This window comes from Coregonus clupeaformis, unplaced genomic scaffold (assembly GCF_020615455.1).
Source record: "Coregonus clupeaformis isolate EN_2021a unplaced genomic scaffold, ASM2061545v1 scaf0090, whole genome shotgun sequence".
Classification (NCBI taxonomy): Eukaryota; Metazoa; Chordata; class Actinopteri; order Salmoniformes; family Salmonidae; genus Coregonus; species Coregonus clupeaformis.
In genome coordinates this window covers 82,501-100,000 of record NW_025533545.1, presented here as the reverse complement: position 1 = coordinate 100,000, position 17,500 = coordinate 82,501, and the positions used below count along the sequence as shown (strand labels likewise).

Here is a 17,500-nt window from a genome sequence, read left to right as displayed (position 1 = left end):
CTTGCCCTATAGCCCCCAGGCCTGTATATAGCTACCTTGCCCTATAGCCCCCAGGCCTGTATATAGCTACCTTGCCCTATAGCCCCCAGGCCTGTATATAGCAACCTTGCCCTATAGCCCCCAGGCCTGTATATAGCTACGTTGCCCTATAGCCCCCAGGCCTGTATATAGCTACCTTGCCCTATAGCCCCCAGGCCTGTATATAGCAACCTTGCCCTATAGCCCCCCAGGCCTGTATATAGCTACGTTGCCCTATAGCCCCCAGGTCTGTATATAGCTACCTTGCCCTATAGCCCCCAGGCCTGTATATAGCTACGTTGCCCTATAGCCCCCAGGTCTGTATATAGCTACCTTGCCCTATAGCCCCCAGGTCTGTATATAGCAACCTTGCCCTAAGCCCCCAGGCCTGTATATAGCTACCTTGCCCTATAGCTCCCAGGCCTGTATATAGCTACGTTGCCCTATAGCCCCCAGGTCTGTATATAGCAACTTTGCCCTAAGCCCCCAGGCCTGTATATAGCTACCTTGCCCTATAGCCCCCAGGCCTGTATATAGCTACGTTGCCCTATAGCCCCCAGGTCTGTATATAGCAACCTTGCCCTAAGCCCCCAGGCCTGTATATAGCTACCTTGCCCTATAGCCCCGAGGCCTGTATATAGCTACGTTGCCCTATAGCCCCCAGGTCTGTATATAGCTACCTTGCAGGGCTCGATATGAACATTAATAGTAACACACAGTCACTGGTCACTGGTCACTAGTCTGTAAGAGGCCTCTTTGTACTCTTTCTTTCAACTAAATTCTCTCTCTATCTCCTCTCTCTCTCACTCTCTCTTTTTCTCTGTCTCTCTGTCTCTCAATTCAATTCAATTCAAAGGGCTTTATTGCCATGCGAAACATATGTTTCATTGCCAAAACAAGTGAAATAGATAAACAAAAGTGAAATAAACAATAAAAAGTGAACAGTAAATATTACCCTCACACAAGTTCCAAAGGAATAGAGACATTTCAAATGTCATTATGTCTATATACAGTGTTGTAACGATGTGCAAATAGTTAAAGTAAAAAAGTAAAAATAAATCAACATAAATATGGGTTGTATTTACAAAGGTGTTTGTTCTTCACTGGTTGCCCTTTTCTTGTGGCAACAGGTCACAAATCTTGCTGCTGTGATGGCACACTGTGGTATTTCACCCTATAGATAAGGGAGTTTATCAAAATTGGATTTATTTTCGAATTCTTTGTGGGTCTGTGTAATCTGAGGGAAATATGTGTCTCTATGGTCATACATTTGGCAGGAGGTTAGGAAGTGCAGCTCAGTTTCCACCTCATTTTGTGGGCAGTGTGCACATAGCCTGTCTTCTCTTGAGAGCCAGGTCTGCCTACGGCGGCCTTTTTCAATAGCAAAGCTATGCTCACTGAGTCTGTACATAGTCAAAGCTTTCCTTATGTTTGGGTCAGTCACAGTGGTCAGGTATTCTGCCACTGTGTACTCTCTGTTTAGGGCCAAATAGCAATCTAGTTTGCTCTGTTTTTTTGTTAATTATTTTCAATGTGTCAAGTAATTACCTTTTTGTTTTCTCATGATTTGGTTGGGTCTAATTATGTTGTTGTCCTTGGGCTCTGTGGAGTCTGTTTGTGTTTGTGAACATAGCCCCAGGACTAGCTTACTTATGGGACTCTTCTCCAGGTTCATCTCTCTGTAGGTGATGGCTTTGTTATGGATATTTTTGCAGAATTCTGCATGCAGAGTCTCAATTTGGTGTTTGTCCCATTTTGTGAATTCTTGGTTGGTGAGCGGACCCCAGAAGGGCAATGGGTTCTATAACTGATTCAAGTATTTTTAGCCAGATCCTAATTGGTGTGTCGAATTTTATGTCCCTTTTGATGGCGTAGAAGGCCCTCCTCCTTGCCTTGTCTCTCAGATCGTTCACAGCTTTGTGGAAGTTACCATGATCTATTATTTTGTGGGCTGTGTGGGTTATGACTAATGGTGTCAGATAAGGGTGTTAAATGATGTCAGATAGTGTCCGATGGTGTCAGATGGTGGTAGATGCTTACACAATCATCCCTGTTTAACATCAGTTCTATTGGTGAGAACACACAGACTTTGGCACTGCCATGTCCGAGGTCGGAAAATGTGACCCTACTGTGTATTACTAATAGGTCTGAAGGTTTCATAAGTACATTTATAGCAGAGCACTGCTCAATTCCCTTTTTAATTATTTTTTTTATCATACTGATATGCATACTATAGATGCGCTATCTTAACTTGACCCTGCTTCATTTGAATCCTGCGGCAACAGTGAATGTGAATTGTATTTGTCTTGCAAGCTAGGCTTCTATGCATGTGTGATTGTTGAAACGTCTTCCTAATGCAGTCAGAGGAGGGTGCTATGCTTCGACTGAGCGAAGTAACTAAGAGACCTTGGATGCACGGTGTTGGCTACAACACAACTTCCTCTTGTTACTCATTGCTAAAGAGAGAGAGAGAGAGTGAGACAGAGAAATCTTTGACTATGTACAGACTCAGTGAGCATAGCCTTGCTATTGAGAAAGGTCGACGTAGGCAGACCTGGTTCTCAAGAGAAGACAGGCTATGTGCCAACTGCCCACAAAATGAGGTGGAAACTGAGCTGCACTTCCTAACCTCCTGCCAAATGTATGACCATATTAGAGACACATATTTCCCTCAGATTACACAGACACACAAAGAATTCGAAAACAAATCCAATTTTGATTGGCAAGATTTGTGACCTGCTGCCAAAAGAACAAACACCATTGTAAATACAACCCATATTTATGTTTATTTATTTTCCCTTTTGTACTTTAACTATTTGCACATCGTTACAACACTGTAAATATACATAATATAACATTTGAAATGTCTCTATTCCTTTGGAACTTTTGTGAGTTTAATGTTAATTGTTCATTTTTATTGTTTATTTCACTTTTGTTTATTATCTACTTCACTTGCTTTGGCAATGTTAACATTTGTTTCCCATGCCAATAAAGCCCTTTGAATTGTATTGAATAGAGAGAGAGCGAGCGATAGAGAGAGAGAGAGAACCGGTGAGGACTGCTCACTGGAGATGGGGCTATGGCTCATCCATATGTCTTGTAGATCTGTGGAGTCATGTATCAAAGTCCTTCCTGTAAAACCTAGTAGATCAGTGGAGCTGTTCTGTTGATGCTAGTGAGCGGACCGTTGTCTGGCTCTGTCTGTCTGTCTGCATGCACACATGTAGCGTCGCTACAAACCCGGGTTCGATCCCAGGCTGTGTCGCAGCCGGCCGTGACCGGGAGACCCATGAGGTGGCGCACAATTGGCCCAGCGTCGTCCGGGTTAGGGGAGGGTTTTGCCGGCTAGGATGTCCTTATCCCATCGCGCTCTAGCGACTCCTTGTGGCGGGCCGGGCGCCGTGCACGCTGACTTCGGTCGCCAGTTGTACAGTGTTTCCTCCGACACATTGGTGCCGCTGGCTTCCGGGTTAAGCGGAAGCTGTGTGGCTTGGCAGGGTCGTGTTTCGGAGGACGCACGGCTCTCGACCTTCACCTCTCCCGAGTCCGTACGGGAGTTGCAGCGATGGGACAAGACTGTAACTACCAACTAGATATCACGAAATAGGGGAGAAAAAGGGGTAAAAAAAACAACAAAAAAACAGATCAAACATAGAAACCACATGTTTGACTCTGTTCCATTTATTCCACTCCAGACATTACAATGAGCCTGTCCTCCTATAGCTCCCACCAGCCTCCACTGACACACACACAGACAGGCAGCTGCTTGTCTGCACCCTGCAGTAGTAGACTCTAGACTGGTTGTGGTGGATGGATTATATGTTGTGTTAGGGGCCTGGAGGGTGTAGAAACCAGAGAAGCTATTACAGGATAAAACAACAAGACATTAATACAAATACACAATACAACTTTATTAATCCCTGAGGGGCTGACATTAATACAATACAACTTTATTAATCCCAGAGGGGCTGACATTAATACAATACAACTTTATTAATCCCAGAGGGGCTGACATTAATACAATACAACTGTATTAATCCCTGAGGGGCTGACATCAATACAATACAACTTTATTAATCCCAGAGGGGCTGACATTAATACAATACAACTTTATTAATCCCTGAGGGGCTGACATCAATACAATACAACTTTATTAATCCCAGAGGGGCTGACGTTAATACAATACAACTTTATTAATCCCAGAGGGGCTGACAGGGTGCTTCAGACAGGACAAACATACCCTGCGCCTATTGGTGGGGCACTTGAGACAGCGCAGGCGGCATCCAAGGGGGAGCAGTTGGAACTGTGGGTTGAGGACATGGGTGCTGTCCCCCAGGATGGCACGGGCCTTCCTCCTGGTCTGCTGCTCAAAGAATGAAGCCAGACTTCTTCCCCGTGATCTTAGAGCAGGTGTTCACAATGGCTTGGAGGCGGTTCCTGTTCTTGACAGAGAGGCATGTGAACCAGAAACACAGAACGCTCTCTCGTTGAAAGAACTGTAAAAGGTTTGCAATATTGATTTGTGGACACTGAATGAGTTCAGTTTCCTGAGGAAGCATTATCTCTGGTGGACTTTTTTGGACCGAGTTTGGGAAACGCTGGTTTAGAGAATAAAAAGGAGGGTACACACCCTCGTATGGTCCTAGTGCCCTAAGTAGTGCCCTTAGGGTCAAAAGTAGAGCACTAGGGAATAGGGTACACTTTGGGATGAAACCAAGGTGAAACCCAGCCAGCCAGGCTCTTGAGGTTAGAGGTTTTGGGCAGACTGTATTATTTACAACCTGTTATGTCTGTATGCTTATTTAATATGCTCGTCTCAGCACACACACACACACACACACACACATACATACACACACACACATACATACACACACACACACACACGCACGCACATACACACACACACACACACACACCGGGCAGGAGAACTGTTGACACAGCGATTGTGCTTGCCCACTTGGGCTTGTATAAAGTTTTGTCAGTTGATTAATCCGTTGTGTCTGCGTGTGTGTGTGTGTGTGTGTGTGTTTGTTTGTGTGCCCTAGTTCACGGAGTTGTAATGACTCAGTGTCTGTACAGGTTTAGAGCTGAGAGGCCTAGAATAGTCCCCTGTAACACTCAGACTGTCTGTCTGTTAAAGAGTTGACCGAGTTGTAATGACTCACTGTCTGTACCTCTCATTCTTTATGCGTGCTTTCCACAAGCAAGGCGATGCAGAGTAGAACGTGGTGTTCTGCTATGTTCTCTAACACTGACCCACTCCCTGTCAATCTCTCCTCGTTACCCTGGTGTGTGATAGTGTTAGTGTAATGTTCTGTTAGTGTGAAGAAACGCCTTTGTCGGTCTATTCATCTGGTCAGACAGCACTGTACTGTACTGAACAACAACTATAACACCCTCGACGCTACACTATAAAATGTGATTGATTGCCGGGCTTTCTGCAGTGAGATGTGTGTATGTTACAGTTTGGTTGTTATCGTAAAAGGTAAAAATGTGTGTATCTTTTGTTTGTAGAAATGCAGCTGCATAAAGGGGGAAAAAACACACGTTTTCTTTCAAAAGGACACAGGTTTGAGGAAGTCAATGTCAGCTCCCTCCCTCATTTTCTTTCTCTCTCTCTCTCTCTCTCTCTCTCTTCTCTCTCTATCTCTCTCTCTCTCTCTCTCTCTCTCTCTCTCTCTCTCTCTCTTCTCTCTCTCTCTCTCTCTCTCTCTCTCTCTCTCTCTCTCTCTCTCTCTCTCTCTCTCTCTCTCTCTCTCTGTTAATTTACATAATTTCCATTCAGTATTGGCGGTTGATGCTCGTACCGTTGCCTTATTTGGTGCTGCTGGCTTGTTCATTCAGTACCATCATGTCAACACAACATACCAGGATACTGCATGCAGAGACACCAGATTATACCTAAAGATTACCCACAGATAGGCTATATGCACTAAGCCTATACAATACAGGGATTACATTATAATTGAAGCTTTTAATTTTTATACAGTTACAGTGATCTGATCTCACATACAGCTGTGTGTTAGAAGGGATACACACCTGCAGATAGCAGGCAGGAGGAAGCAGAGGCTCCTGGGTAATTATCCCACACACTTCCTGTCCCCTGGTTTCTGTCTCAGCGGCAGTTATATTTACATTTTAGTCATTTAGCAGACGCTCTTACCCAGAGCGACTTACAGTGCATTCAGAAAGTATTCAGACCCCTTGACCTTTTCCACATTTTGTTACGTTACAGCCTCATTCTAAAATGTATTACATTATTTTTCCCCCTCATCAATCTACACACAATACCTCATAATGATAAAGTGAAAACAGGTTTTTAGAAAATGTTGCACATTTATTAAAAAAACTAAACAGATACCTTATTTACATAAGTATTCAGACCCTTTGCTATGAGACTCGAAATTGAGCTCAGGTGCATCCTGTTTCCATTGATCATCCTTGATGTTTCTACAACTTGATTGGAGTCCACCTGTGGTAAATTCAATTGATTGGACATGATTTGGAAAGGCACACACCTGTCTATATAAGGACCCACAATTGACAGTGCATGTCAGAGCAAAAACCAAGCCATGAGGTCGAAGGAATTGTCCGTAGAGCTCCAAAACATGTTTGTGTCGAGGCACAGATCTGGGGAAGGGTACCAAAACATTTCTGCATCATTGAAGGTCCCCAAGAACACAGTGGCCTCCATCATACTTAAATGGAAGAAGTTTGGAACCACCAAGACTCTTCCTAGAGCTGGCTGCCTGAGCAATCGGGGGAGAAGGGCCTTGGTCAGGAAGGTGACCAAGAACCCGATAGTCACTCTGACAGAGCTCCAGAGTTCCTCTGTGGAGATGGGAGAACCTTCCAGAAGGACAACCATCTCTGCAGCACTCCACCAATCAGGCCTCTATGGTAGAGTGTCCAGACGGAAGCCACTCCTCAGTAAAAGGCACATGATAGCCCGCTTGGAGTTTGCCAAATGGCACCTAAAGGACTCAGACAATGAGAAACAAGATTCTTTGGTCTGATGAAACCAAGATTGAACTCTTTGGCCTGAATGCCAAGCGTCAGGTCTGGAGGAAACCTGGCACCATCCTTACGGTGAAGCATGGTGGTGGCAGCATCATGCTGTGGGGATGTTTTTCAGCGGCAGGGACTGGGAGAGTAGTCAGGATCGAGGGAAAGATGAACGGAGCAAAGTACATAGAGGTCCTAGATGAAAACCTGGGGAGACTGGGGCAACAGGACAATGACCCTAAGCACACAGCCAAGACAACGCAGGAGTGGCTTCGGGACAAGTCTCTGCATGTCCTTGAGTGGCCCAGCCAGAGCCCGGACTTGAACCTGATCAAACATCTCTGGAGAGACCTGAAAATAGCTGTGCAGAGACTCTCCCCATCCAAGCTGACAGAGTTTGAGAGGATCTGCAGAGAAGAATGGGAGAAACTCCCCAAATACAGGTGTGCCAAGCTTGTAGCGTCATACCCAAGAAGACTCGAGGCTGTAATCGCTGCCAAAGGTACTTCAACAAAGTACTGAGTAAAGGGTCTGAATACTTATGTAAATGTGATATTTCCGTTTTTTATTTGTAATACATTTGCAAGAAATTATAAAAACCTGTTTTTGCTTTGTCATTATGTGGTATTGTGTGTAGATTTATGAGGGGGAAAAAAAACAATTTAATCAATTTTAGAATAAGGCTGTAACGTAACAAAATGTGTAAAAACTCAAGGGGTCTGAATACTTTCAGAATGCACTGTATATTAGTGCATTCATCTTAAGATGGTTAGGTGAGACAACACTGCGTGTCTGTGTGTGTGTTTTCTCTCCATCACTGATGTCATTTAGGCTCGAACATATTAACTTTGACCCCTCTCTCCCCCTCCATCTCTCCCCCCTCCCCCACCCCCTCCATCTCTCCCCCCTCCCCCTCTATCTCTCCCCCCTCCCCCTCCAACTCTCCCCCTCCCCTCCATCTCTCCCCCCTCCCTCTCCATCTCTCCCCCTCCCTCTCCATCTCTCCCCCCTCCCTTGCCCTCTCTCCCTCCCTCTCCCCCTCTCTATCTCTCCCCCTTCTCTCCATCTTCCCCCCTCCCTCGATCCCCCTCTCTCTTCCTCTCCCTCTCTATCTCTCCCCCTCTCTCTATCTCTTCCCCCTCTCTCTCTATCTCTATATCTCTTCCCCCCTCTCTCTCAGCCTTATGCCTTAGTTGACGTGTTATTTGCATGGCGTGAGCAGCGACATTTGAACATGTAAAGAGCTTGAGTTTGTGTCTATAGAAGGTCATGCCTCTGCCACATCATTCTCTCACATATTCTTTCCTGTTTGTTGAGTTAAGAGTGTAAACATTAGCTCAATGTTTTGTAAATAAGGCAATGAGGTTATGACATAGGGCCACCTAATTTGTTTACACTCTAGGCAGAATGTTAACACACACACACACACACACACACACACTCTCCTAGTCACCTCCTGTGTTTGCTGAGGTCACCGTGTGTCTCTGAGCAGGAAGTGTCTCCATGATGTTAGCTGGTACTTCCTCTTGTTATAGATAGCCCAATAGGAGGTCCATTCTCTGAATAGGTCCTTAACCACCTGTTTGAGAGACTGTGTGCGTATGTGTGTCCCTGTGGAGAAAGTGTCTCCATGATGATAGCTGGCAGTGGTACTTCCTCTTGTTATAGATAGCCCAATAGGAGGTCCCTTCTCTGAGTCGGTCCTCAACCACCTGTTTGAGAGACTGTTTGTGTGTGTATGACTGATTTAGACTTTCTCTTAGGGACTTGCGTACAGGCCTCTAAACGTTCCTACTTCCTTTACACCATCTAAGGCCTTCTGCAGATTTCCCCTACTTCCCCTCAAGGTTGTTCTGTGTTCTCATCTAGATCACTAGTGTCCTAGTGATCTAGATACTCTGTAAGTCTTATTCAGATAGGATTTACCATAGTAATTTTATTTACTGAAGAATACTTTCATTTGGTTAGTACTGACTGTGGTTACCCAACAGTCTTACTCTCCTAAAAGCTGTTTCAGTTTTAGCAGTTGGATTGACTAACTCCCTCCCCTCTCTCTCCCTCCATCAGAAATGGAAGAAGAACTGGTTTGTCCTCTACCCAGCCAGTCAAAACGGCATCGCTCGCCTAGAGTTCTACGACTGCTCAGGGGGCGGGGCCAGCGACAAACCCAACACCAAGAAACTAGACAAGAAGGTAGGTTCAAAATCCCTGGTCGGACGGAGGGTTCTAGGTTCAAATCCCTGGTCAGACGTAGGGCTGGGCGATATATCGAATTAATTTGATTAATTTGAATTTATGTTTTTTGCGCGATATTCCAAATGCCTGTATCGCAAGAATCAAGGTTTTGTTATTTTTAGTGTTTATGAGCGTTTATGTCCGCTTGTTCTCATGTTGTCTTTTTGGTCTCGTCTCTGTCGCTCCTCTGTGCTGTGTGCACCTTCCCCATTTACACCAGAGATCTGAATATAATGAAGAGATGTACGTCTCTGCCCTGACAATGGGAGTCGCTGTCCCAAAGGCGAGAAGGCAGGCGACAAGCTTAGGTCCAAAATAAGCACATAGAAACGCATTGGGCTTCTTTTGGACAGATTTTAGCGAGAGTGAAACCTCTTGCGTCGCCTCTTCCTCTATGGTTTACACACACACCAAGCCCCTCCCCCTGCCTCTCACGCCAACAACGTTGGGAGATCACATCAACTCTCTTTGCATTTGAGGTTTGGTCCAACAGAATCGGTCATATGGACACCAAAACACATTGAGACTTTATTTTACTGTAATAGAGAAGAAGTTAACTTTTCTAACGATATCCTTTTAATGTCTCAACTACTCAAATTGCACGCAGAACAGACACTACTAAGCGAGAGTATCAACGAACATTGATTCTAGAAAATGAATGCTCAGTTTGTAGTCGAGAGGCATTGGGGTACCACTGTTATTACCTGTCTAGTCTGTGTTTTATAAATGTACAATAAGCATAAAACACAATTATATAACTTGTTCTCATTTTGAGAAATAAGGTAGGCCACTTGATTTCGACATCTGAACAAAGTAGACAGGCTTTTCAAACAGTTGGAGACAGACAGAAGGGTGTGTTCATAACAATTCAACTGTTCAACCTTGTTAGCTAGCAAATATAATCAAGTTGGCTTGAAATATAAAGATTAGCTGGCTAATCACTAGCACGTGTTAATTTTCTACAGCCTAATGCCTTCTACAAGAAGTTAGTCATTATTAGTGAATGTGCATTATGCATGGTTCTAGTTAAATTTTAACAAAAAAAGGCAATTTCATATACAGACTTGAAAGCCAGGTCAGTGATTATTGCAAAAAAAAAGCAGGTTAAACTATTTTGATAAAATAATTAATTAAATAATTAGTGGGTCTTAAGGTTGTGGATGGCTTATATTTATTCTAGGTATAACTTCACAAGCCCTGAATTCATAAGATTATTGCTGACTGTTTGAAATGCAGTGTATTGTACCTTTAATTATACAACAACGCATATTTAGAGAAAAACATTTTTTTGGTTATATATATCGTGAATCGCCCATAAGTTTGAAAAAATGTACAGTGAGGGAAAAAAGTATTTGATCCCCTGCTGATTTTGTACGTTTGCCCGCTGACAAAGACATGATCAGTCTATAATTTTAATTGTAGGTTTATTTGAACAGTGAGAGACAGAATAACAACAAAGAAATCCAGAAAAACTTATGTCAAAAATGTTATAAATTGATTTGCATTTTAATGAGGGAAATAAGTATTTGACCCCTCTGCAAAACATTACTTAGTACTTGGTGGCAAAACCCTTGTTGGCAATCACAGAGGTCAGACGTTTCTTGTAGTTGGCCACCAGGGTTGCACACATCTCAGGAGGGATTTTGTTCCACTCCTCTTTGCAGATCTTCTCCAAGTTATTAAGGTTTTGAGGCTGACGTTTGGCAACTCGAACCTTCAGCTCCCTCCACAGATTTTCTATGGGATTAAGGTCTGGAGACTGGCTAGGCCATTCCAAGACCTTAATGTGCTTCTTCTTGAGCCACTCCTTTGTTGCCTTGGCCGTGTGTTTTGGGTCATTGTCATGCTGGAATACTCATCCACGACCCATTTTCAATGCCCTGGCTGAGGGAAGGAGGTTCTCACCCAAGATTTGACGGTACATGGCCCCGTCCATCGTCCCTTTGATGCGGTGAAGTTGTCCTGTCCCCTTAGCAGAAAAACACCCCCAAAGCATAATGTTTCCACCTCCATGTTTGACGGTGGGGATGGTGTTCTTGGGGTCATAGGCAGCATTCCTCCTCCTCCAAACACGCCGAGTTGAGTTGATGCCAAAGAGCTAGATTTTGGTCTCATCTGACCACAACACTGTCACCCAGTTTTCCTCTGAATCATTCAGATGTTCATTGGCAAACTTCAGACGGCCCTGTATATGTGCTTTCTTGAGCATGGGGACCTTGCGGGCGCTGCAGGTTTTCAGTCCTTCACGGCGTAGTGTGTTACCAATTGTTTTTTTGGTGACGTTGGTCCCAGCTGCCTTGAGATCATTGACAAGATCCTCCCGTGTAGTTCTGGGCTGATTCTACACCGTTCTCATGATCATTGCAACTCCACGAGGTGAGATCTTGCATGGAGCCTCAGGCCGAGGGAGATTGACAGTTATTTTGTGTTTCTTCCATTTGCGAATAATCGCACCAACTGTTGTCACCTTCTCACCAAGCTGCTTGGCGATGGTCTTGTAGCCCATTCCAGCCTTGTGTAGGTCTACAATCTTGTCCTTGACATCCTTGGAGAGCTCTTTGGTCTTGGCCATGGTGGAGAGTTTGGAATCTGATTGATTGATTGCTTTTGTGGACAGGTGTCTTTTATACAGGGGGGTTGAAATAATTCATTTTTCTGTCCCAAAGACAATATGAAATGAATAATAATCTCTCTCTATCTCTCTCTCCCCCCACCGCTCTGTCCCTCCTCAGATTATCCGTCTATCAGATTGTATCTCCATCCTCCCTTCCCTCACTGAAGCCTGTCCCAAAGACAATATGTCCGCCTTTTGTGTGGAGACCAACGACAAGACTCATGTGCTCGCTGCAGAGAGAAGCGTCAGCACGGAGTGGGTGGAGAAGATGTGTGAGATCGCCTTTGGGGTATGGAGTGAAGAAACTCTTTGGTCTCGCTCTCTCTCTCTCTCTCTCTCTCTCTCTCTCTCGTCTCTCTCCCTCTCTGTTTCTGCCTGTCTGTATGTCTCTTTATTATTATTTTATCAAAAATAATATTTTTTTCCAACAGACACTGGTGTTCCTGTAGCTCTGCCCCCCCGCTATGTGGGTTTTCAGTACCAGATACTGAGGTCACTTCCTTAGGCCTTCTAGTCATCTAGCCTTTTAGCCTTTTCGCTTTCTAGCATTGTAGCGTTCCCACCCACCCCTTGAGTATAGGGTGTAGGCTGGATATCAGTTAGAGATGTTCACACGCACTGAGGAGGAAAGAAACAGAGGGAATTTCCAAAGGGAAGATTCTCTTTAGACATCGTGGGAGTTTAGATTCCCTCACTCAGTGTGTGTGTCTCTCTCTCCCTTTATCTGTCTCTCTCTCTCTCTCTCCCTTTATCTGTCTCCCTCTCCCTTTCTCTCTCTCTCCCTTTCGCTCTCTGTATCTCTCTCTCTCCCTTTCTCTCTCTCTCTCTCCCTTTCTCTCTCTGTATCTGTCTCTCTCTCCCTTTCTCTCTCTCTCTCTCTCTCTCTCTCTCTCTCTCCCTTTCTCTCTGTATCTCTCTCTCTCCCTTTCTCTCTCTGTCTCTCTCTCTTTCCCTTTCTCTCTCTGTAAGGTTGTAAAATGTGCTGAACAGTATGGTTCTTATGTGAGTCTGAATTATAGCAATAACTGAATCAATTAATCATTTCCCCCCTCTCCATCTCTCAGGGGGTTAGTGGTAGCAGCAGTAGTGTGTCTGACTCTAACGGAAAGACTAATCTAGAGATGGCTGAGAATCTCATCTATTACAGCCGAGAAGAGGGTAAATACACACACACACACACACACACACACACACACACACACACACACACACTGCCACTAATACCCCTTGAGTTTTGTGAGTGCATTGAGCCTGTAAAAAAACACTTTTGAAAACCTTGATTATGGACTAATCATTCCTTAGCAACGTTCATATCAACAAGACTCTCTGGAGACAAGGCGTCCATTTTGTCAGGATTAGCTTTCTTAATCAAATCACCTGTGTCGAAGTTGTCAACACAGCCCCCCACTTCCACAAACACTGGACAGTGAGAGTCTGTCTGCTGACATATATATTTATATGGAGAAGCTGGGGGAAGGTACAGAATTTCAAGGTTTTATTATTATTAATTAGGTTGTCTTGTACACGTTCCCAGCTAAAAGTTGAATTACAGTATACAGACAAAAACAAAGAAGAAGAAGAAGAAAATATGGAGAATGAAGTCTTAAAGTTCTGTTGAGAGGGGAAAGCAGGGTTGTACAGCGTTCATCGTTATGGTGATGCAACAAACTGCCACAAACTGTCACTTTCTGTTAAAGGCTGACTGACAAACTAAAAGGCCAAGGTTAAAAAAAGGAAAACGTATTTTAAACCACAAGCTAGACCAGAATAGTTTTATTGTAATTTATTGTAACCCCTCACCTCCCTCTCTCTCTCGCTCTCTCCTCCTCCATCCTCCCCCCTCTCTCTCTCTCCCCCTCTACAGTGAATGAGTTCTGGGTGAGTGTGCAGAGGACAGAGGCCTCAGAGCGTTGTGGTCTGTTGGGAACCTACTGGCTGAAGGCCGACAATGACAGTCTCATACTGAAGGAGTCCAAGACCAAGAGCAGTCTACTGATCTGGCCCTACAAACTACTGAGGAGATACGGACGAGACAGGGTGGGTTTATACACACACACACCAGGGTTTCCGTTAGGAAAATGTGGCGCCCGACAACGTGACCGGAAAGATTTTTTAATTTGCCGGCCATTTGAGAAATGTACCTGACCCATATGCATTGGGTGGGGAGCCCATTAGGGCGTCCATCCACGGTGCTCAGAATGACAGAAATAACATTTACATTATGGTCATTCATATTAACAGAACATACAACTCCTGTAATGAAGCAGCCAATAAAACGCCATTTTCATTCAATTTGCCAAAATACAATTCGCGGGAAAACAGCGCACCTGGGAAAACGCCATTCTAAACAGCGCACCTGATGCGAGCAGTATATGACCGAGACGAATCTAGGGTGAATCTAAAGATGTAACGACTAGGATTGGTTTGCTAATATGACTCGGATTGTGCCTTTGGCTTCTGGACAACGAAAGAAAGTTGAAATGAAAACCAACAGAACAGGAGATAAATGGCATATGAGGAAGTCTTTCATAGACAGCGTGCTGACAAAAGGCCTAGCTGATTATCGAGTTGCGGCTGTCAGTGAAAAGCATAAAAAATAAGTGTGAAGATAATGTGTCTTGAGTATAATTTAAAATGTTGAGACAAGAAGGGGAGTGGTGTGTGGCGAAGATAGCCTATAGGTGCGTCTCTCTCCAGAATGCATGGGCTCAGCTCTCCAGAATGCATGGGCTCAGCTCTCCAGAATGCATGGGCTCAGCTCTCCAGAATGCATGGGCTCAGCTCTCCAGAAAGCATGGGCTCAGCTCTCCAGAATGCATGGGCTCAGCTCTCCAGAATGCATGGGCTCAGCTCTCCAGAATGCATGGGCTCAGCTTTCCAGAATGCATGGGCTCAGCTCTCCAGAATGCATGGGCTCAGCTCTCCAGAATGCATGGGCTCAGCTCTCCAGAATGCATGGGCTCAGCTCTCCAGAATGCATGGGCTCAGCTCTCCAGAATGCATGGGCTCAGCTTTCCAGAATGCATGGGCTCAGCTCTCCAGAATGCATGGGCTCAGCTCTCCAGAATGCATGGGCTCAGCTCTCCAGAATGCATGGGCTCAGCTCTCCAGAATGCACTCAGCTGTTTCCCGCCAATTTTTGTTATTACTGTTACCACCACCTGGGGTTATTACTAATACCACTACCTGGGGTTATTACTATTACCACTACCTGGGGTTATTACTATTACCACTACCTGGGGTTATTACTAATACCACTACCTGGGGTTATTACTAATACCACTACCTGGGGTTATTACTATTACCACTACCTGGGGTTATTACTATTACCACTACCTGGGGTTATTACTAATACCACTACCTGGGGTTATTACTAATACCACTACCTGGGGTTATTACTAATACCACTACCTGGGGTTATTACTATTACCACTACCTGGGGTTATTACTATTACCACTACCTGGGGTTATTACTATTACCATTACCTGGGGTTATTACTATTACCACTACCTGGGGTTACTACTAATATCATTACCTGGGGTTATTACTATTACCACTACCTGGGGTTATTACTATTACCACTACCTGGGGTTATTACTATTACCACTACCTGGGGTTATTACTAATACCACTACCTGGGGTTATTACTATTACCACTACCTGGGGTTACTACTAATACCACTACCTGGGGTTATTACTAATACCACTACCTGGGGTTATTACTATTACCACTACCTGGGGTTATTACCACTACCTGGGGTTATTACTATTGCCACTACCTGGGGTTATTACTATTACCACTACCTGGGGTTACTACTAATACCATTACCTGGGGTTATTACTAATACCACTACCTGGGGTTATTACTATTACCACTACCTGGGGTTATTACTGTTACCACTACCTGGGGTTATTACTGTTACCACCACCTGGGGTTATTACTAATACCACCACTTGGGGTTATTACTGTTACCACTACCTGGGGTTATTACTATTACCACTACCTGGGGTTATTACTAATACCACTACCTGGGGTTATTACCACTACCTGGGGTTATTACTATTACCACTACCTGGGGTTATTACCACTACCTGGGGTTATTACTATTACCACTACCTGGGGTTATTACTATTACCACTACCTGGGGTTATTACTAATACCACTACCTGGGGTTATTACTATTACCACTACCTGGGGTTATTACTATTACCACTACCTGGGGTTATTACTGTTACCACTACCTGGGGTTATTACCACTACCTGGGGTTATTACTATTACCACTACCTGGGGTTATTACTATTACCACTACCTGGGGTTATTACTAATACCACCACCTGGGGTTATTACTGTTACCACTACCTGGGGTTATTACTATTACCACTACCTGGGGTTATTACTAATACCACTACCTGGGGTTATTACTATTACCACTACCTGGGGTTATTACTATTACCACTACCTGGGGTTATTACTAATACCACTACCTGGGGTTATTACTGTTACCACTACCTGGGGTTATTACTATTACCACTACCTGGGGTTATTACTAATACCACTACCTGGGGTTATTACTAATACCACTACCTGGGGTTATTACTATTACCACTACCTGGGGTTATTACTAATACCACTACCTGGGGTTATTACTATTACCCCTACCTGTGGGTTTTACTACATAACCATGACAATGACCTGCTTTCTTTTCAGTCAGTGGCTTGAGAGATGCTTTTTAGGAGCTGGGGGTTGTTGTCATGGGGATGACCAAGGCTGATGTTTTATTTATATTGCCTGATGTCTAATGAATCATATCACTTTCAAAATACAAGTCCACAGAGTAGAGACAATAACACTGAGGCGTTATACATTATCTTCAAAATAAAACGAAAGCTTGTTTGTCCCTCCTTTCTGACCTCTAGAATGTAGATTATGTTGTATAACATTGTTTTGTTTTTTTGTTTTCAGGTGATGTTTTCGTTCGAGGCGGGGCGGCGCTGTGAGTCTGGTCCGGGGAACTTCAACTTCGAGACCAAACAGGGTAACGAGATCTTCCTCATAGTGGAGCAGGCCATCCAATCACAGAAAGCCCTGGCCGAGGAGTGCAATCTCAGCTACCATTTAAGCAGCCTCGAATATGACCCTAGCCCTGCCCTCATGCAGCAACGCAACGCCGTGGCAACGGGCGGTGGCTTGGTAGTCGACAGCAACAGCAGTAACCGGGATCTGGATGGGGATTCCAGTTCCGGAGGGAGTAAGCCTGGATCAGCCGACGGAGTGTTCGGGAGGAGGGAGGGAGATGGAGGGAAGAGCCAAAATCAGAACCAAAAAGGGAGGAGTTTACCAGAGCCACCGCCGTTGGTGATAGGAGTGGGCGGGACGCCCCCACGCTCGCCCATGACTCGAGGAGGTTCGTCTCATCATGTTTAATGTGACTTTGGGGGTTTTGAAAAGCGCCTAAAATTAGATGTATTATTATAATTATAATTAGGAGGAGGAAGCTGTGATCTGATTATTGTATTTGGATTGTAAACATTTGATGTTTTTGCTATCTTGTTTTAAGTACTTTGATTGTTGTCTTTTTTCGTGACTATGTGTGCATGCTGACGACTGACAAACCAATTTAAT

At 44.4% G+C, this 17,500-nt stretch overlaps 1 protein-coding gene across 1 annotated transcript in view; it reads left to right on the top strand.

The window, feature by feature from the left end:
• The window catches only part of dok1b (docking protein 1b), a 19,875-nt gene that overhangs the window by 1,372 nt on the left and 1,003 nt on the right, over window positions 1-17,500 (top strand). Inside the window, exons 2-6 of the mRNA XM_041872218.2 lie at window positions 9,094-9,219; window positions 11,994-12,164; window positions 12,940-13,033; window positions 13,740-13,912; window positions 16,841-17,282. Of these exons, the coding sequence (XP_041728152.1) occupies window positions 9,094-9,219; window positions 11,994-12,164; window positions 12,940-13,033; window positions 13,740-13,912; window positions 16,841-17,282 (1,006 nt within the window). The remainder of the gene's footprint in view (window positions 1-9,093; window positions 9,220-11,993; window positions 12,165-12,939; window positions 13,034-13,739; window positions 13,913-16,840; window positions 17,283-17,500) is intronic.